The sequence below is a fragment of the Castanea sativa genome, chromosome 5 (genome assembly GCF_040712315.1).
Source record: "Castanea sativa cultivar Marrone di Chiusa Pesio chromosome 5, ASM4071231v1".
In the NCBI taxonomy this organism is placed as follows: domain Eukaryota; kingdom Viridiplantae; phylum Streptophyta; class Magnoliopsida; order Fagales; family Fagaceae; genus Castanea; species Castanea sativa.
The window spans coordinates 16,829,532-16,851,993 of NC_134017.1; the positions used below are offsets into that span (position 1 = coordinate 16,829,532).

At 38.5% G+C, this 22,462-nt stretch overlaps 2 protein-coding genes across 2 annotated transcripts; one reads left to right on the forward strand and one right to left on the reverse strand.

The window, feature by feature from the left end:
• Window positions 1-1,352: 1,352 nt before the first annotated feature.
• LOC142634228 (dehydration-responsive element-binding protein 3) lies at window positions 1,353-2,771 on the reverse strand. Its single transcript, XM_075808518.1, has one exon. The coding sequence runs from the start codon at window positions 2,483-2,485 to the stop codon at window positions 1,610-1,612; it is 876 nt and encodes a 291-aa protein (XP_075664633.1). The 5' UTR covers window positions 2,486-2,771; the 3' UTR covers window positions 1,353-1,609.
• Window positions 2,772-14,316: 11,545 nt separating this feature from the next.
• Window positions 14,317-15,068, forward strand: LOC142634835 (uncharacterized). The gene is made up of 2 exons (XM_075809089.1): window positions 14,317-14,644; window positions 14,827-15,068. Exons 1-2 carry the CDS (start codon window positions 14,317-14,319, stop codon window positions 15,066-15,068), a joined length of 570 nt encoding a protein of 189 aa, XP_075665204.1.
• The last annotated feature ends 7,394 nt before the right edge of the window (window positions 15,069-22,462 follow it).

Genomic DNA, 22,462 nt, shown 5'->3' on the forward strand with positions numbered 1-22,462 from the left:
ACGTGATGTTGTCATAAGAAACCACAACATTTGAAAACATTGCAACGGTATACGTCTTGCATTTGCGATGACAATGAAACTTTGAACCCTCCAAAAAGAAGTTTTGAACATTCCAACGGCACATTTTGCCTTTGGTTTCTCAAATTCAAATCCAATTAACAGTCTAATAATGAGGCAGAAAAGAATAGCCAAAGCAAGAAAAAAGAAAAATCTTAAGTCAAAAGAAATAGCTAAGTGATGACTTCTAAGCCTACCCAAGACAAGTTCAAACACGAAGTATTTTCTATTCAAGAAAAGAAAAATGAAGGTGGAGATAAATTGAAAATTATGAGAGAGAGAGAGAGAGAGAGAGAGAGAGAGAGAGAGAGAGATATGCTTATGAGATGATGATGGTGGTGGTGATTAATTGTGATAAAGAAGGTGTTGATGATTACACTAATATAGCAACTAGATATTAGAAGTGATAGGATGGCTAAGGAACTGCGCTTAGAGATGGTTTAATTATTGCTAAGGAACTGAGACTTAACAACCTGATTGTTGAACTAGATGCATTAAGTGTAGTACAAATGATTAATAGTGATACTCCAAATCTGTTAATGGAGCCTCTATTGTCTGATTGCAGGAGCCTTTACAAAGAAATTCCTAACAGACGGATATAACACGTATACCGAAAAGCTAATCAGTATGCTGATGCTTTAGCTAGATTGGGTTTAATTGTAGTTTCTTCTTTTGTTATTTTTGTTGTACCGCTGCCTGTGGTGGTCAATTTGCTAGCCTCTGATGCGGTTGGATTTTGTTGTAACAGATTAATTAACATCTAATCTAAGTATCCTTCCTTTGTCACCAAAAAAAAAAAAAAAGATAGGATGGCTACAATAATTGGGTTGCATTGGCCAAATAGCATAGGCCATAGGGTCTACCATATATCCCCACCAAGGAAAAAAAAGTGGTAGCAAGAGAACATGTGCCATAGCAAGTGAGCTATTGGAACCTTTAGAAAAAAATATGCAAAAAACACTGTTTTTGTACAACAAAAGGTAGTTTAATCATAAAGTATTGTCCTGATCATGTACCATTTGTGTCTCTTAATTAATCCCAACATGATAGACAGCTCTTAACACTATCATTTAGGTAAAGCATCCACGCATATATAACACTATTAGTCACATTCAAAGGCACAAGAAAGGTTAACAATAATCTTTTGCCCAATATCTTGGAATTGCATAAAAGGTAAAAGAAGAGAAAGGAAATGCAATTTTTTCAAAGAAATCTTTAACAAAGTTTACCAATCTAATTACAAGGGGTAAGATATGGGACCATTTGAGAAGAAAAATAAGAAAGAGAAAAAAAAAAAAATGACAAATGCATTGCTGCGTCATTTCAATTATTTATCATCAAATTTCAAACGTATATGGTATATGACAGCTACATGAAAAATAAAACAAGAAAAGAAAAAGAAAAACAGGACTCTTCAATTGTGTGAGAATTAATTATATTACAATAGAGAGACCCAGTTAGAAAAAGTAGTAGTAATTAGCACTACTAAATAAGAAAAAAGAGAGAGAAGAAATGTAGTGAAAATAAAAATACACACCAATCTAATTAGTGATTAATCCCACACTAAACCTTCAAAGTTGCAAGGAATCAAACTCTCCAAAGCCAATATCTGATCACAAAAACCAAAGGGTTGTTCATTCTCATACACCCATGAAGAACCATCAACCGAGTCAAGCAGCATGAACTCGGTCCGTGACTCGGCCGAGCCCAACTCAAAGCTCCCTTCTATATTTGGCAACTCCACAATCTCACCCAGCTCCTCGGACTCAGAAGCTGTACATGTTGTTGTAGTTGTAGTTGTAGTAGTTGTTAATGAAGATGATGACAATGATGCTGAAGATGATGATTCTGAATTATTATTGTTGTTGTTGTTGTTGTTGTCAAGGTCCACCATGGCTGCTGCTTTAGCTGCAGCGGCTTGAATGTCACGCGGAGAAAGTGAAACAGGACGAGGTAGCACTTGAGCGAGGTCAGGAAAGTTCAGCACAGCAGAGTTACCTTTAATGCTCAAAGCTGCAACATCGTGTGCACGTGCGGCCATTTCTGGAGTCGAGAATGTACCAAGCCAGATGCGTGATTTCTTGCGCGGCTCGCGAATTTCAGACACCCATTTGCCCCAATTGCGCATTCGTACCCCGCGGTACACAGCGTGCTTATTGTTATTGTTATTGCTATTGTTGTTGTCATTGTTGTCGTCGCTACTACAATCTGCCTTTTGGGCTTTTTTATTGGGTGTAGCAGTAGCAGCAGCAGTAGCAGCAGTAGTAGTAGTAATATTTGGTAAAGATTGGGAATTGGATCTTTTTTTAGATGATGAATTGGATGAGGTAGAAGGTGAGGATGGTGATGATGATGATGAAGAAGAAGAAGAAGAAGTGGATGAATTTGTTCTTGAACTTGTAGCTTCTGAATTGTTTGATTCTGTCATTGTTATCAAAGAGTATAATACACAAAAGGCCCAGTTGAGGATATAAGTAAAGAGAGTATATACTTATTCTTGAGAAAAATATGATATGCTTTTTATGTAGATAGGCTTAGATATAGGCTAAGCTAGGTAAAGGTAAAGGTATGTCACAAACTCACAAATCACAATGCAGAAATTTAGGGAGAGAGAGAAGAGGGTTTTGTAGAGGAAGGGAATGAGAAGAGAAGAGAAGAGATTATAGGTAGAATTAGAGTTTAAGACGCTCCTACACAAAGCGACCTTTAACCAACCATTATTTTGAGATTTCTCTCAATGACAAAAACATACTTGTACTAATACTAAAAAAATTTACAAAGGGCTTGAGGGAATTTTTTTTTTCATTGAGGGGTTGAGGCATTGTGGGGTCCACAGAAGAATTGGTCATCTGGGTTTACTGTATACGTGTGTGTGTGTCTTATTCACTGTTGTGCCAGCAACGTTCAATTCTTCTTTTTTTTTTTTCTTCTTCTTCTTCTCTTTCACCTCATTAGTCCACGTCTCCCTCTCCAATCTTCATATGTCCGTTGAGGATCAGTTTGCTCTTTCTTCTTTATTTTATTCAAAAATGTTCAAAACTATCTTATTCATATTTTACTCGGGGCAAAACTTAGATACTGTATTTTAGATATCACTCTTTCGGGTACATTTTCTAAATTACAGCTATCTTTTTGGTTTTGTAACTCTACTAACGGGCATTAATGTTGTCTTCTCTGTTTCTTTCTTTTTCTATTTTTGTCTAGCTAGAGAGAAAACCTGATAGATTTCTCACACAATCAACAGTAACTAGATTTATTCATTCCTCCATTTTATTTGATGTTTGAATGTTTAATAGAAAAATTTTAATTCCAGAAGAAAAAAAAAAAACTGGGTTTGAATATTGTAGCATAAACCATATTGATATAGGGGAAATTATTGTATACTTTCGGAGTACCATAAATGCGTACTACATTCTCTCACATAAATGGTGAATCTCACTAATTAAATTCATGGTGAGACCCACTATTCATGTGAGAGAGTAAAATACGCATTTATGATATTTCGGTAGTACCTAATAATTTTCCGATACTCTTTTTTGGATAATAAATTTCACAATTGTTTAAGTAGGTAATTATAAATAGTACACATAAATAACACTCATAAATTTATCATTGACAGCCAACCGCTCAATAATTATGAAATTTGTTGCCAAAAAAAGTTGTTTCCGTGCCGCTATTATTTATATCCTTTGTCTGATACTCTGATTCAATATCAATTGAATATTATTTGTCTTTATGTATATGTAATTATTGAGAAAATTTATTTTCCGTAAATTTGTACATTTCTGCTAGTACTAGAAGTCTAGAACAAAACCAAGTTAACCTGTTATTTTCAAGGGTTCAAAATTCAAAATCTACCGCACCCCACACACCAAGATCCTAATCACTAGGCCATCACTCAAAGATGGTGTGTCTCTCTTTATCTTTTCGTAGTGTCAATTATTTTTTAATGAGTAAATAGAAGAATAAAGTTTTGATTGGGATAATGCATACAAAGAAAGCATCAATGTGTGTAATAGTAGTGGATGCTTTCTAGCATTGTAAAGTTTCAAACAAGGTGCATGATATATACTTTTCATAATAATACATTGCATGTGTTTCTATAAGCAACAATAGAGGTTAAAAAAAAATTAAAAAAAAAATGCAACATTATTGTCATGTTGAAATTCTAGCATGGCTATCCATTACATCACTGGCACGCTTTTATCAGAAACTCGGCAAAATGGCTTATTGTATGGGTTTAATATTACTAGTGGATCACAAAACTAATGCGACATTTTATTTCTTGAAAGTGAGTCTGCACTGTACACCCCACAACTCGTCAGCAGAAGCTACTAGTCCAATAATATTCAAAGATTAATAATCATATTTTTGTATAAAGTACTATACCATTCAATACTCAATGTACTAAACAGGTCCACGTATATAAATATACGGTTGTTGTATATACAATTACAAAACAATGTTAATAATAATGGTAGGTGTATACAAGCAATCTTATGTTGAAAATATTGTCTCATTTGATTATTAAAATTGAATTTAAATCACTCTCATTCATTCAATCTGCTGATCTATTCCGATTCTGTGATAGTCATATATAGCTACCATGTTGGGATTTTGTTTTCTTTTTCGTACATAAATGCATAGAGAAGAGCATGTACCAACCCAATGCATTATTTAGAACAATTGGTTTTGATTTGGTAAATTTAAGACTACACCTATGTATCCAACACAATAATCTCAAGAAGATTAGGTAGTAGGTACCCACAAAATGAAGATCCTGTATGTTGGGCTTTCCTTTTCCTGTTCTATTTGGTGGCACTACAGTGTTTAAAAAGAAAAAGAGATGAATCATAGAATCAAAGAATGATTAGCCAAAATAATACTATATATATGTATATATTTCCTTTTCCTGTTCTATTTGGTGGCACTACAGTGTATAAAAAGAAAAAGAGATGAATCATATAATCAAAGAATGATTAGCCAAAATAATACTATATATATATATAAAGAAGAATACTAATGGTTAGCAAAAAAAAAAAAAAAAGAATACTAATAATGTTTCTCAAAAAAAAAAAAAACAAATATAAACACTAATAATAAGCTTAAGTTTCACATGCTTCATTAATTATTGGCTCAGAACACGAGATTGCATCGATTTCAGCACAATACACAGCAGGATCACTAAAAAACAACTAAAGAGGTTTCATTCATGGGCCACGTTTGGAACAGAAGATTTAGATTTTTTTCACACAAATGACAAATCATACGACTCATTATTTGGAGCCAAAACTGTAAACTTTTTTTCTTTTTTTCTTTTAGAGAATCAGCCAAAAGTATACACTAGATACGCATACAATTATACAAACGAGGAAAACATTATTTGCAAAAATACAGCCTTTAAAAAATAAAAAAGCATACATATATATATATATATATATATATTTGTTTAATTCATATCCAATCATCATTGTCTAGATGGAAAAACAATATTTTTTAGAAATTTTAAATTAGTTTACTGGTAGATAACGAGAAAGAGAAATGAGGTTCTAACTACAAATATATAAGTCACCACAAAAAATAAAAATGTCATTAGAGTATAAAAATACAAAATATTTCACATTTTTTTCATAATTGTTGCTGCAATATGTTGTGATTATTTCATGATTAAAAATGGAATACAAATCTTCTGTACCATTTTTTTATTCTATTAATCACAACTTGTCATGTATTTGTTTAATTTTTCTTATAAAATAACCAAAATTTTAAAATGAAAAAAAAAATACATGACAGATTGTGATTGGTGAAATATAAAGTAGAACATAAAGTAAAATACAAAATGTGATAAAAATGATGTATATATTTAAAAGTAATATTGGTTGAATTATAATTTATCCTTAATTAATAGATTCCAAAAAATATTATAAAAATAATTATCTTCCTACTTAACATTACCCTAAACATTCAGGCCCTTGACATGGTGTGCTTCCGAGTCAAATTTATTCTTTTCTTTCTTTCTTTTTCTCTGTCTTTTTTTTATTTTTTATTTGGTCATTCCCCTCTTTTCCCATATAAATTAGTTGAATTTGAAATTAGTTTAGGTCATTTCCAAGCCAAAATTTTAATATCAATTTTTCTTTTTTCTTTTTTGAGTTGGTGTTTATAAAACCAATGGATAGAGTTCAAATCTTCTATCCCACTTTTCCTATTCCATTATATGCTCCACAAATAAAAGTTTGCCAAATGTACACCAACTTAATTAAATACTAATTTTATGCTTTGTTTATCTCAATTTCCTAATTATAAATAAAATAAAAACCAACACATCCCCCCAGCCACCACCATCGGTCCACCACCACCAACTAGTGTCGGTGCCACTTCATCAACAACCATCCACCACCAATTATGCTTGTGTTCCGATATACTGTACAATTTTTCGAATGTATTGGATGTTTTTTCAACCAAAGTATTCTCAAGTGGTCAATGTTTGCTTTATTGTGAAATTCTTCTTAAAATCGAACCAATGGACCCCGTGCGTACTCCCATACCATGAAATAGTCCCCTTTTATTTCAAAAGCAAATGTAGGATCCTCAATTCCTAAGACAATAATATCAAAGTATATACCCAATACAGTTTATGTTATATACCAAAGGAAAATCACAACCACAAAGCCACTTGATACTAGATTTTTGTTTTCTAATATGCTTTATCAATTTACCAAAATAGACTATCGGTTGGTGGATTCGATGAATAGATGCTAGTTGATGAAAGGACAACGCAATTTCTCTATACCTGTACTTAGTCATGGATTTGAAAACAACGAGGCGTTGATAGATGGCCGTCGTAGTGGCACATAGGACTGTAAATGAACCAAGCCAATCATGAACAACTTGGGCTCGGCTCGATAAAAAGCTTGTTCATGTTTGTTTGTTTATAAATAAACCAAGCTTGAACCTTAGTTTCAGGTTTGTTTAATAAACAAGCCGAGCCCAAGCAAAAAAAACTCGTGAGTTATTAGGCTTGATACACAACAATTTAATCATAAACTCATTTATAAGTTTATATATGTTAGCTAAATATACTCATTACACATATCTTAATAATGACATGGCCAACATGAGACTACTACATATATTACCTTAATTATTTTCTTCCCTTTAAAGTGATCAAGAACTACTTTAGAATATAGTACATTTAAAAATAAATAAATAATTAAGTAGACCACATATGAACCTTTCCTATTAATCATCTAAAGTAAAGTTATAAAACATGTTAGTATTTTCTCATTCATAATAGTTACAAACAGGTATTTTTCTAGTCCTTCATCATCTAACATGAATGTAAAAATTGTATTTTGAACAACTGTTGAACTGTAGACAAGGAATGATGAATGAATTTAATTATGTAAATTATTAATTTGAATAATGGCTAATTATAAGTAAGACTAGATGCATGATAAAATGATAATATTATTTTCTTTTTCTTTTTTCTTAATTTTAAAGATTTAAGCATTTAATAATGTAATTTTTTTAGATCTCAAGTTCAAAAACTTGACCTAAGCTCGAGTTTGAACTTGATATTAAGCTTGAGTTTGGCTTGACTAATTAATCAAGTCAAGGCAAGCCAAGCTCAAGCTTTTTGGCTTTTCCACGAGCCCAAGCTCAAACACTATTTTTAGGCTTGTCACAAGCTCAAGCCAAGCTCAAATTTTTTATTTTTCCTGACGAGCCAAACTTGAACATGCACTACTCAACAAAGCCCGGCTTGTTTACAGCCTTAATGGCACTAGCGCTTGTTGGTGTTGGTGGACTAGTGGCAGTTGCAGTGATCAGTGGGGGTTTTTTTTTTAATTTTAGGAAACTGAAATAAGAGAAGGTAGAAAATTAGCATTGAATTAAATAGGTAAACACTTGATAAAAATTTATTTGTGGGGCATAAAGTGGGATAAGAAAAAAAAGATAGGAGATTTGGACTCCGTTGGTTAACGTTTTATGCATTTCAGAAAATAAAAAAATTGTAGTAACAAAAAAAAACTGACAATCTAGAAATCTTTTTACTTTCCCCATAAATGATGCATGAGTTAATTTTTTTTTACCGTATTGCAAATGTGACTCAGCCTAAATCACATCTTACCAAATCCACATTTAAATAACTTTACACCTTTTACTTAATGCAAGTGTCTAAATCTAACTATTTATGCCATGGAAATTAAAAAGAAAATCTGCCTTACAATTTTTCTTTCACGTGTCTATTATTATTATAGGGATTGTGCTACTTTTCTTTAATTTTTTTTCTACTTTTTTGGACATATATTGTTCTCAAAACTAGGACTGCTTTTTGTAGCCGTTTTGGAACAATTTCACATGCCTGCTTTTTTTTTTTTTTTTTCTTTTTCTCCCACTTTTTTTTTTGGCTCCTTTTCCTTTTATACGGAAATAGATCATTCCCTACCTTGCATATATAATTTTTTTTTTAAACAATACATTAAATTTTAATCTAGAATTCGTATCATTTGGGCAATTTGTGCCCAAAAGTCCAACCTTTAATTTATAATCACTCATTGAGACCAAAATTTTTTTTTTTAATTATTAAGGAATTCAATATAGGTTTGGTGGTTGCTTTAGGCTCGCCCACAAGAAATCACATTGGAAAAGAACTATTCAGCTTCGATTGAAAATGAGAAAATCAAATTTAAAAAAGACTTCTGTCCTTGGTCGGCTAAAGGTCATTGACTCATTATTTCTGGTTTTCTAATACACTTTGAAGCCAGACTTTCCCAAAGTTGCTTCTCTCTGCACGTTTAGAGTTACTGGCATATACTATATGAATAATTTTATATAAAAAAAATACTCTAATCTATTAAATTAATAATGGGTTCAAGATCCTAGAAATTTCGATTTACTATTCAAAACAATAATGTGTATATATATATATATGTGTGTGTGTGTGGGGTACTTTTTTCCTTCTATTTTTCCCCCTATTGTTTTGGCTACTTTATTTGGACATCAAACTGGCACCCAATTTTCAAATCAATATTGACATGAATGAAGTTTAACAATGGTTGAATGCTTAAACTTACAATTTCCTATTAGTTTAAGTCATTAAGACAATTAATAATTTATCATGGTATTAGTATGGTCTTGAATCTAAATCATTTCAATACTCTATTTCTCATTTAAAAAAATCTTAAGTGTTGGGTTTTGTTTAATAATAAAAAATTTGGACTCATAGAGGTGCTAAAATAATAGTTAAATGATTAAATTTTATTATTTATTTTCAACTTAAACTTTTAGGACTATTTATAATTTATCAAATGATATGCGAAGACAAACATTAAGCTATGATATAGAAAATTCATTCAAAATCAAAAGTACGTTAATATCAAGAAAATTAGAAGAGCTTTACCAGAAGCATACGTATTTTTCCATTAAATCATAAAATGCTTTGAAATATCAGTTTATATATAATGTTGTTAAATTCATTTGAATATGTGATTTTAATGATTATGCTGATGATGATAGCAGTAACTAATAATAAATAACAATAATGATAATGTTTACATCAGCTTGAATAAACGCAACAACGGCCAGAGGTTGTTTACATCAACTAATAATGACAATAAATAAGGATTAAAAGAATTAATAATAATAACGATCACACATCATAGTGTTTGCATCAGCAGATAAGCTCTTTTAGTGGTTGTTACCATTAGCTTCATGTAAAAGTAAATTTTTTTGGGTATAGTATACCCTTGAGCATCAGTGTTCGAAGTTGTGAAACTTCAGATATGCTAAATTTTAGAATCAAACCGATAAAAAGATGCATTACTCAGAGTCGTAATTGTAAAAAAAAAAAAAAAATTACAACTTAGCTACACCATCCTAAATTTAGGATAGTACTTGTGGGGTATAGGAATTTCAAATAAGGTAATCGCGCCACGTGTCATACCCATAGCTAGGGGTGTTCACGGGTCGAGCCAGGCCGGGTTTGTGCTCAACCCGGACCTGACCCGAATTATTCGGGTGGAGGAAAATGTGGCCCAAAACCGACTCGGAGATCTGGTCAGATTTTTCGGTTCGGGTCTCGTCAGTTTCGGGTCTCGTTAGGTCGGTATCGGGTTTATCACCGAGGACGAAATCTGGTCGAATCCGTCGAGATCTTGCCGGATCCGTTGAGGTAGGGATCGAATCCATCAAGATAGGAACCGGATTTCATCGGATAACGGCGAGATCTCGCCTGATCTCGAAAAATCTGGACCAAATCTCGAAGTATCTGGACCAAATCTTGACGGATCTCGACGAGATCTCACAGAAGTTGGTCCGAAATTCGTAAAAACTTGCCAGAAAGGATAAAGGCTCGATTCGGGTTAAGTGTCACGGGTTTTGAAACGGAAAACCGACAACCGACCCGCGTAAGGTCGGGTTAGAAAGCTTGGAACCCACATCTGACCGCCGGAGTCATCGGATCAAGTGGCGGCGGGTCGGACGCAAGCGGGTTGGCCGAGTTGAGCGGGTTCACGAGCAGGTTAAACAGTCCTACCCATAGTCGAGAAGGACCATTATCCTGTTGAGGAGGCTACACTCTCGAACAGTCAGGCCACGTCATCAAAGAAGGTCACACTGTAGAGAAATAGCTTTGGGGAAGGGGCTAGTACTGACATGACTGAAGGGATAGTGGCTGCCACCACATTTAATGCATCCCACCAAACCTCTTGGCTGCATTTATGTGGAGAAGACCTTTGAACAATGCTGCCTTAGCTACCGCGACTCACAAGGGGTCTGGGAAGGTGTCTGATGGAACAGTAATGACCTGGATGATCAACAAATAAAGGGTCAAGATCATCTAAGGGGAGATATATAATGTAAGGAACCCTTCGGGAGAAAAGGGGGAGAAAAAAAAACACTATAGAAACAAGAACTAGACTTGTAATCAACTTCAGTAAGAAAATATATTAAAGATTCAGTCTCCTTAGATTGACCCGAGGACGATTTATTTTGACCATTTTATTCTTGTTTACTTGTCATCTAGGCTCATTACCACTATCATCTGATCCATTAAAGCCTAGTTTTCCGACCCACTCTCTAGAAATTTATTTTATTGGGCTCTTTGGGCCAAGATCCTTTTCCTTTTAGGTAACTGTACAAAATTGTGCCTTTACAATTGGCGCTGTCTATGGGAAATACTTGAGCTTTAGTGAAAACAACATATAATCATGGTGGGCTCAGGGCCAAATCGGGAGGAATCTGTTGGGTCCTAGCGTCAAGAATAGTCTCTCAACCTTGAGCGAAGGAGGGACCAGGAAGTGAGTGTGCATACTGCGCACACCAGTAGGAGCCAGTCTAGGAGGGGGAGCCATGTCTCTCATGAAGCAACTACCAGAAGCACGCAATTAGAAATTGATCGTTTAAGAAGAAAGTTGCGCCAAGAGCGACGTAGAGGAACTCCTTCAAGTTCTAACCATTCTTTTGATGGTGATAATGATCATAGCTACTGGCGGAGGTCAAGGACTCCTTCTAGCGAGTCTTTTTCGTGCGATAAGGAGCGTCATGATGGGCGGATGAGGAGAAGTCCATCACGTAAAGGTGTGGGCAACAATGTCATGAGTAAGGCTCTGAACCAGATCTCCAAATCACCTTTTACCTGGAGAATTGAGGAAGGAAGGCTTCCCCAACGGTTTGCCCAGCCAACGTTTACCATCTACAATGGTAGGACGGACCCTATGGAGCACGTGAGCCATTTTAACCAGAGAATGGTTGTTCACTCTAAGAACGAGGCCTTGATGTGTAAGGTGTTTCCATCTAGCTTAGGGCCTATGGCAATAAGGTGGTTTAATGGCCAGAAGGAGGGTTCTATTAACTCTTTTAAGGAGCTTACAAGGGTCTTTGGATTCCTTGTTGTCTATGGTTATGCGAGAGGGAGAAACCTCAAAGATGTACTTTGATCGATACTAGGAGATGTTTAATGAAATTGATGGAGATTTTGATAACGTAGCTGTAAGAACGTTTAAGGTCGGCTTGCTTGCCGAGCACGGTTTGAGGAAATCAATAACAAGGAAGCCAGTTAGTAATGTGCATCAACTCATGGAATGCATTGATAAGTATAAGTAGGTCGAAAAGGACCAATAACTAGGTAAAGGCAAGGCTAAGGTGGTCCCTCAGGATAAGAGGAACTTCAGGTCGAACAAGTACAATAATAGTTGTCCTCGACAGGATTTTTCTGAGCAATCTGGGGCTGCCGCTACTGCTACTGCTCAAGCGGTCAACACGGTGTTCCGAGAACCAGTGCATTAAATCTTAGAAAAAATTAAGAATGAACCATATTTTCAGTGGCCTAACAAGATCGGAGGAGATCTTACAAGGCGCAACCAAAGCCTTCATTACCAGTACCACCAGGAGCGAGGGCATACTACGGAGGACTGTAGAACTTTATGGAATCACCTAGAGCAGTTAGTCTGAGGTGGTAAGTTAAAGCAATTTTTATATCACTCCAATGGGTAGGGAGGCCAGCCAAGGTAGGATCTCAGAAAGATGCTTCTTCAAAGCCATCTCTGAGTACAATCAGTGTTATTCTCACCGCCCCATTAAGGACTGGTTCTCACCCCTCAAGGGTACTATCCATAGCTCAGCCACACGCAAAGGACTTCTCCTCTGAACTAAAGAGAAGTAGGATGGAAGTCTGACTAGTGCTAAGTTTCTCAGACGAGGACAAGATTGGTACCTTTCAACCACATGATGATGCATTAGTGGTTACCCTCAAGATAAGGGGATATGACAGGAATCGAGTGTTAGTTGACCAAGGCAGTGAGGCAGAGATTATGTACCCTGATTTGTATAAGGGGCTAAAGCTGAAACTAGAAGATTTAACCGGTTATGATTCACCCTTGGTGGGTTTTGATTGGAAGGTGGTTATACCAAAGGGTCAGATCAAACTACCAGTACAGGCAAGGTCAAAGGTAGTAGAGGTGAATTTCATTGTAGTGGATGCTTACTCTCCCTATACCGCCATCGTGGCAAGACCCTGACTACATGCCATGGGAGCCGTCTGCTCCACCTTGCACTTGAAGGTGAAGTATCCATCCGGCGACCAAGTTGAAGAATTGGTCAAGAGCCAATCTATGGTCAGGCAGTGTTTAGTTTCTGCTATCAGACGCCAGGCTGAAGGTGAACTCTCAGCCTCTATTAAGCAGGGCTTATAGCAATCAAATAAGTTAATTTTGTTTACAGATATGGTAGAAGGGGCAAAGTGTGAGGAATTAGAAAAGGTTGTTATAGGTGATGATGGGGAGAAAAAAAACACTGTAGAAACAAGAACTAGACTTGTAATCAACTTCAGTAAGGAAATATATAAAAGATTCAATCTCCTTAGATTGACTCGAGGACGATTTATTTTAAGCATAACCATTTTATTCTTGTTTACTTGTCATCTGGGCTCATTACCACAATCATTTGATCCATTAAAGCCTAGTTTTTCAACCCACTCTCTAGAAATTCATTGTATTGGGCTCTTAGGGCCAAGATCATTTTCCCTTTATGTAACGGTACAAAATTGCGCCCTACAATTTTAGATTTCACAGATTTGAACAAGGCTTGCACCAAGGACCCCTTTCTCATGCTTCATATAGACCAATTGGTTGACACCATTATGGGTCATCCTTGGATGAGCTTTTTAGATGCCTTCCAAGGGTACCATCAAATACCCTTAGCTTTAGATGATCAAGAAAAGACAGATTTTGTTACTCCTATTGGAAATTACCACTACAAGGTGATGCCTTTGATTTAAAGAACGCAAAATCCACCTATCAAAGGATGATGACCAGGATGTTTGAGCCATAACTAGGAAAAAATATTGAAATCCATATAGACAATATGGTGGTGAAGAGCAAGTTGGAATCCGAGCACATTAGTGACCTCGGAAACATCTTTGGAATATTGAGGAAGCACAAACTGTACCTTAATGCTTCTAAATGCTCATTTGGTATTGGTTTAGGAAAGTTTTTGGGTTACATGGTCACTCATTGTGGAATTGAAGTCAATCCTGATCAGATTAGGGAAATTAACAGTTTGTAGCCTCCTTGGAACCCTAAGGAGGTCCAGAGATTAACGGGGATGACTGCTACCTTGAACCAATTTATCTCTCGATTAGCAGACAAGTGCAGACCTTTTTTTCAGTTGTTGAACAAGTGGAAAGGGTTTAAGTGGACCGAGGAGTGCGCCTTAGCCTTCCAGTAGTTGAAGGAGTACCTTTCTCGACCACCCATCATGTCCAAGCCTGAGGAGGATGAGGTCTTCTTCGCCTACATTGTTGTGGCTCCCCATGCAGTTAGCTTGGTGTTGATACGACTTAATGATGGGGTGCAGAGGCCAGTCTACTACGTGAGCAAATCCTTACCGAAAGTAAAGGTTCGGTACCTACCATTAGAGAATGTCATATTAGCAGTAGTGCATGTAACACGTAAACTCCCCCATTACTTTCAAGCTCACACAGTGGTGGTGTTGACTCAACTTCATCTTCAATCCCTAATTCATAAAGCTGATTACACGGGGAGGATTGCTAAATGGAGTATAATTCTGGGGCCTTCAATATCAAGTATATGCCTCACACCTCTGTTAAAGGCCAAGTCCTTGCGGATTTGGTGGCTGAATTTGCTAAACCTTCTATAGAAGAAGAAGGAGAAAAACAGAACATGGATGGAAAATCAGTTGGAGTGGTCTCTTTACTAGAACCTCTATCCTAGAGGGTATATGTTGATGGTGCTGCTAATTAAAGAGGATCCGAAGTGGGGCTGGTTATGATATCTCCCAAGGGGATCGTTATTGAGAAATCCTTGAGATTGAGTTTCTCGGCCACAAATAACGAGGCAGAGTACGAGGCGTTGTTGGTAGGAATGACTATAGTTCCAAAGATGGAAGGAAAGGTGTTGGAGGTGTTTTCAGATTCTAGGCTGGTTGTTGGACAGGTAGAGGGTGAATTAGAAGCTAGGGATCTGAGAATGCAAGAGTTCTTGAGTTAAGTCAGACATTTACGATTAGGGTTCAAGTCTTTCACCTTACAGCAAATTCCTAGAAGCAGAAATACTCATACAAACTCTCCTGCTACGCTCACAACCTCCTCGGCTAAGAGTTTACCTCGGGTCATCTTGGTTGAAGATTTGCGTAAGCCCGCCGAGATAACGAAAGACGTGGTGTAGGTTCATCAGATTAGAGTGGGACCTAGTTGGATGGATCCCATTGTTATGTTCCTCAAGAATTATATCTTGCCTGAGGAGAAGGAGAGGCTGATAAAGTGCAAAGAAAAGCTCCTTGTTTTTTGTTATCCAAGGACCAAAAGTTGTACAATCGCTATTTCTCTGGACCGTACTTACTGTGTATACATCCTAAGACAATAGAACCCTTCCTAGAAGAAATACATGAAGAGATTTGTAGGAGTCATACAAGTGGCAGATCTCTATCTCACAAGGCTCTCACTCAAGGGTACTGGTGGTCAGGCATGCAAAAGGAATCACAAAAGTACATGAAGAAGTGTGATCAATGTCAAAAATTCGCTCCAAACATTCATTAGCCTGGGGGTGTCCTCAATCCTCTGTCCAGTCCTTGGCCTTTTACCAAATAGGGATTGGATATAGTAGGGCCCTTCCCCAAAGCAGCGGGGAATAAGAGGTGGCTTTTGGTCAACACTGACTACGTCACTAAATGGGTTAAAGCTAAGTCCCTAGCAAATATCAAAGACATGGATGCTAAGAGATTTGTGCAGAGAAATATTGTCACTCGATTTGGGATTCCTCACACTCTCATCTCGGACAATGGGCTTTAATTTGTTATTAAGGCTTTCAAGAGGTATTGTTCCGAATTGGGTATTAAGAACAAATATTCAACTCCGGCCTATCCCCAGGGCAATAGGCAGGTCAAGGCTGTGAATAAAGTCATAGTAAATGGGCTTAAAAAGAGGTTGGACGATGCCAAGGGTAGATGGGTGGAAAAGCTGTCACATGTTCTTTAGACATACAGAACTACCCCTCGTAGGTCCACAAGCGAGACTCTTTTTTCTTTGACTTATGGGGCCAAGGCTGTAATTCCTCTGGAAACTGGATTCCCAATGCTGAAAACAAGCTTGTTTACCCCGGATAGCAATGACGGGTTATTAGAGAAGTACTTGGATTTAATTGAAGAGCGAAGAGAAAATGCTATGGTGAAATTGGCGTATTATCAGCATAGGCTCAAGCAGGGGTACGACTCAAATGTAAAGTTAAGACCATTAACTCCTGGAGACTTGGTATTGGGTACTGTAAAGAACCTAGCATGGAGGAAGTTAGGGTCCAATTGGGAAGGGTCATACCACATCACCTCGGTAACTGGTATAGGAGCATATTTCCCAAGAAGATTTAAATAAAAAAATTGTACCACGCCCTAGAATGTAAATAACCTGCAAAGGTATTACTATTAATAAAGGCATTTCTGCCATGTTTTACTTATGACAAGATTTGTTGTATTCATTATTTGTCCGAGTATTAAACAGAATATTGGTCATGTCTGGCTCCTCATACCACATACCTTGGGTAAATTAATACTTCTCATTATTTATCTAAGTATTAAACAGAACATTTGTCATGTTTGGCTCCTCAAACCACATACCTTGAGTAAATTAATACTTCTCATTATTTATCTAAGTATTAAACAGGACATTGGTCATGTCTGGCTCCTTGGACCACATACTTTGGGCAAATTAATACTTCTCATTATTTATCTAAGTATTAAACAGAATCTTGGTCATGCCTGACTCCTCGGACCACATACCTTAGGTCAATTAATACTTCTCATTATTTATCTAAGTATTAAACAGAATCTTGATCATGCTTGGCTCCTCGGACCACATATGTTGGGTAAATTAATACTTCTCATTATTTATCTAAGTATTAAACAGAACCTTAGTCATGCTTGACTCCTTGGACCACATGCCTTGGGTTAATTAATATTTTAGGTTGTTTGTTTAAGTGTTAAACAGAACTTGGGTTATATCTGGTCCCTCAAACCACATACCTTGGGTAAATTAACACTCTCCCCTACTTATGTAACCCCTCGGATCATATGCCTTGGAGAAATTAACACCTGGTGAACCCACCAGGGATGGGGCCACCACATGCATCATCACATGAAAACGAGGACTTACCTTAGGCTTGGGCTAAAGGATTCTGAGGGTACATTAAGGTGCTCTTAAAATAAGGTACTTTTTTCCTTCTAAGTGCCTTGTTTACCTTTATGGACTTAGGCCTCCCTGATTAATTACACAGTTTTCAGGACTAACACATAGTCATCCTTTCTCATTGTTTACATGGTTTTGCTTTATTTGAGTTAACAACAAACCATCACCTTTAGCTTTTGTTAAAGTAGGGGTGTACACCCTTAGAAGCATCATCAATTTAAGGTCTCAGCAGGGGGCAAAACAACAGCTATAGCCAACCAGAGATATATATCGCAAGAAAAGTCAAATCCCACATAGGCCAAAATCTATGTCCTTTCATGAATTGAGAAAAGAGATACATCTTAAACATGGCAAACTGCCATGACAAAGGAAAATTACAAAAAAATAAAATAAAATAAGATAAAACTATTACAATAATAAGAGTAGAAAAGAAAAAGATCCTAAGCTACGCCTTGGCCTTGGGAGGAGGGTCTTTCTTGCTACCTAGTTAGGAGACATGTGGGTCAGCGGCCTTTGGATCAGCCCCCATTGATTTGGTCTCAACCTCCTTTGCCGTGGGAGCAGCATCTTTGGCCTCAAGAGCGACATCCTTGAGCTTAAGGGTAGCTTTTGGACCCTTGGCCTCTAACAGGGGCTTGACATCCTTGCCCTTGCCTTTCTCCTCTGGCCAAGGACTACCCTGGCTAGCCCCTTTTTTCTTGCCTACCTCAACCCCCTAGCCTTGGTCACCAGCTTGTCCAAGCCCTTTGGAGACCCCAAGAGGGGGAAGAGAGGCCTGGGTGATAAGGGACTGCTCAAAGGAGGTATGTGCAAGGACAACGGGAGGTAGAAGTGTAGCTGGAACTTCACGAATATCTAGAGGGTAGTAGACATTCTCAGCCTTCCTCCACTTTGAGGTAGTAGGGACTCTTGCCACATTGAAAGCTTCTATCCACACCATCTGGCAATAGTCCCTGCAAACCTCAGCCAGCTCCTTCGCTAGGTGGACCTCATCCTCCTCCACCCCAAGGTTATTGGATGCCTGCGCCGAGGCCTCCGCGGCTTCCTTAATCTTTCGAGCGGCTTCCTTGGCCTTGCCCAGCTCTACCTTCAACTCCAGGACTTGCTGTTTGGCTGTGGCCAGCTCTGTTTTAGCATAATGGAGCTTCTTACATTGCTCCTCAACCTGGTCTTCAGCATTCTTAAGCCCAGCCTCAGTGCTCCTTCTCTTCCTCTCCTCCACCTTCAGCTTCGCAGTGAGCTCCTTGTTTTTCTGTTCAGCTGGGCTCAAGGCTTTATTAGCCTCAACGCGAAGGTTGGCCTCAACTTTAGCCTCATTTCAGGCATCCTTCACCCATTCGTTGACAATAAACACCTTTTGGATGGCCTGCACAAAAGCGACAAACAAGCACGTTATTTAAAAAAAAAAAAAGGAAGAGATAACTCAACAAGATGTCAATAAGACATGCCGAAGAACTTACCAAGGCTAGATCCCTCTTCAGGGATAGTAAAAGGTCTGACTGCCTCATTTTCTTTAACGCAGCCATGTCCTTAAGCAAAAGGAAGGGCTGCTCTAGGGCGTCGACCAAATAGTGGGCGTGCCCTTTTTGGAACTCCCTGATGGTGGAGTTTCGAGGAATGGCTGCCCCCATCCAACTCCAGTCGAGGATCCTAAGCGGGGTTTTGGTGGCACACCTCGGCCATATCCTAGTCCTCTTTGCTCTTAACTGAGGAGGCCCGCACCTAGCCCTTAGCCGTCTTTTGCTATTTTAGCTCCTTTTGGCGGACTACCTCCCCCTCCTCGACTCTATCCTTCTCTTTCCTTTTCTTCTTCAAGTTGGGGATGGGGAGCATAATAACTGTGGAAGGAAGAGGGGGGAGAGCAGGAAGAGGCTGGGACCCCAAAGCATCCTTGGGCGTGAATCCCTTATCCTTATCTGCAATGAGATCTCTCAGACCCCTCTTCCTATTCAGAGCCATCTCCTCTTCTTCTTCCTCTGAGCAGCTATCTATACAGGCAACTACGAGGCTGGGGGTGCGAACACCTGAAGTTCTGTCAAACCCGTCCTTCGCGTCCGAGATATGAATGACAAGATCTCTCTACTCCTCCCCCTCTTCCGCGAGTTGGAATTGGTCTATATCTTCCTCGAGCAACAGACTCGAGGAAGCAATTTCTTCTCTCGAAGTCACTGTTTCAGGAGGGGCACGTTGGGAAAGCCGGTCAATCTGCACGATGTCTTCCTGGGCTAGAAAATCAAGCACCGAGACGTCTATACGGGCTAGCCGAGGATCGCCTGCTCTGATCGCGTGGCCTATCTCTTGAAAATTGTCAAATAAGGGCTCGAAGTTGAGGATGAGGTGGATGGCTCTGAGTTGTCTATCTTCACTCATGAACATCTCTGCTCTTAGCACCTTGTTGAGGTCCGCGACATTGACAAAATTGATGTTGGGAGTTACGTGCCTTTTATCTACAGAAACAGCTGAGAAGCAAGGTCACAATTAGAAAGATGAACGCTTAGTCAGAAAAGGGAAAAGAAAAGAAAAAAAAAAAAAGGAAAAGCAAAGAAAGAACCATAAAACTAAGTCTCGTTTCAAAGGGCCTAAACCTAGGGAACCCCACCTGACTCCCCCTCCCGGGTTGGGCAATGAAGATCGTTGTGCCATTCCCTAGAGGCGATTAGATAGTCATCTTTCATGCCCTTGTTGGACTTTGGAAGACACGAGACGAGCCTAACAACTGAGAATCTAGATTTAAGGTAATACCCCAAGTCAGTGAGCAAATAGCACTTATACATCCAAACGACATCATGCCAGGTAAGGTTCAAACCCATGTGCTCATTGAAAGCGTTAACACTACCTAGGACCCTAAATAGGTTAGGTGCCCATTGGTGGGGGCACAACCTATGGGCGATTAAGTAATCCTTAGTTACACTGCCCATGGGGAGTGTCATTCCCCCTTCTATGAAGACGATCATAGGAATGACGACCTCCCTCTCATTCCTATGGGTGAGCCACCACCCTAGAGCGTAGTACCGTAGGGAAACTCCTGGGGGAATGTGGTATTTAGCCCTAAATCCCTCCATGCTAATGGGAGAATCTACCCATTTGAGCAGAATAAAAAGAGGCGAATGAGATATTTGTGAAGAAGAAGTAAAAAGTAGAAGGCCGAGGAGACTGACCGAGGAGAAAATAGCCTAAAATCCAAAAACTTACAAAAATAAGGACAAGGGATACCTCAGGAGCTTCTCGAGAATTGGAAGATTTGGGAAATTTTGGAAGCTTGGGAGTATGGGAAGCCTTGGGAGTTCAAAGATTTGTAAAATAGGAAAAATGAACTCTCCAGGCGACTTATATAGGAGGCGAAATTAGGCGGGAGTTATTCCGCCCAAAATTCGAGGGGAAATGTCAGTCGTAAGATCTCCATCTCACCGTAAGTTGTGGGGAACGAAGCGCCGCCTAGAGCATTTAATGAGACATTGCAGACTCTGAAGTGTCAGGAACAGTTATAAGACACGCAAAGTGACATTCTCACATATGAAAGTCGAAGAAGTGTGTTGAATTAATTACTTGAAGTCAAAAACCCCATTTCTCTCCTCGGATGGGAGGAAACGAACTAGGGTTTTGAGGGGCTATTGTGGAGTATAGGAATTCCAAATAAGGTAATTGTGCCACGTGTTATACCCATAGCCAAGAAAGGCCATTATCCTGCCAAGGAGGCCACGCCCTCAGACAGTTAGGCCACATCAATGGCACGTCATCAGATGAGGCCACACTGTAGAGAAACAGCTTCAGGGAAGGGGCTAACACTGACATGACTGAAGGGGTGGTGGCTGCCACCACATTTAATTCATCCCACCAAACCTCCTAGCTGCATTTATGTGGAGAAGACCCTTGAATAGTGCTACCTTGGCTGCTACGACTCACAAGGGGTCTGGGAAGGTGTCTAATGGGACAAGCGCTCAGGTAGCGGCCTAGATGATCAACAAATGGAGGGTTAAGATCATCTAAGGGGAGATATATAATGTAAAAAAACCCTTCGGGAAAAAAGGGGGAGAAAAAAAAAACAATGTAGAAACAAGAACTAGACTTGTAATGAACTTCAGTAAGAAAATATATAAAAGATTCAATCTCCTCGGATTAACCCGAGGACGATTTATTTTGAGCATAACCGTTTTATTCTTGTTTACTTGTCATCTAGGCTCATTACCACTATCATCTGATCCATTAAAGCCTAGTTTTCCAACTCACTCTCTAGAAATTCATTGTATTGAGCTCTTTGGGCCAAGATCCTTTTACCCTTTAGGCAACGGTACAAAATTGTGCCCTTATAGTGCTGTAGAAATTCCTTTTATTGGGCTCTTTGGGCCAAGATCCTTTTCCCTTTAAGTAACAGTACAAAATCGCACCCTTGCAGTACTGTAGCAACATTCCAAACCTAAAATAATATTTTTTATTACCTACTTAAAATATCTACCTCTTTCTCTCTCTTCATTCTCTCATCTCTCTCTCGCTCTCTCTCTCTCTCTCTCTCTCTCTCTTGGTGGTGGTTTTTTTCTAGCGTGGGTCGTGGGTTCGGTGTGGATCTGGTGGCAACATGGGTCTTGTTGCGGCAGCGTGGTTGTTGCTAGGCTATGGTGTGGTCCTGTGATGGAGGTGCAATGGTGTGGTCCTATGATGGAGGTACGGTGGCGTGGGTCTTGTGATAGAGGTGAAGTGGCATAGGTCCGATTTTGTTTGATTTTGGTGGTTCCGATTTCGGTGATGTTGTTGGATTGGTGGTAGTAGCTTGGGTATTGTTGGTCTTTTGTGGGTTTTATGTTGGTAGTGGTGGGTGATAGGAAGTGAGGTAATGGTGGTTTGGGTTTTGGGTGATTTTTTTTGGGTTTGTTCGTGGTGGTGGTGGCAGTAGCAAGTGGTTGCAGTGGCAGTGGCAGTTGCAGGTGGTTTGGATTTTGGGTTTTATTTGGGTTTTGGGATTTATTCGGGTATTGGCTTTGAGTTTTTGTTTGGGTAATTGGATTTTGCTTGGGTATTATGTTTGGGTTTGAATCGGCAACTGTGCCAGTGGGTGGTGCTATTGGGTTGCTTGGCGGTGATAAGTGGTCGAGAGAAAGAAAGAGAGACAAAAATTAGAGAGAGGAAGGAGATGGGAGAGAATAGAGATGGTTTTGGGTTATATTATTTTATTGTGTAGATATATTATTTCAATGTGTTGTATGATTAAATAAA

Coding starts and splice junctions, on each gene's coding strand:
- LOC142634228 (XM_075808518.1), bottom strand. CDS start 2,485: ATGACAGAATCAAACAATTCAGAAGCTACAAGTTCAAGAACAAATTCA.
- LOC142634835 (XM_075809089.1), top strand. CDS start 14,317: ATGTCCAAGCCTGAGGAGGATGAGGTCTTCTTCGCCTACATTGTTGTG. Junction 14,645..14,826: donor TCTGGGGCCTTCAATATCAA/GTATATGCCTCA, acceptor CTAATTAAAGAG/GATCCGAAGTGGGGCTGGTT.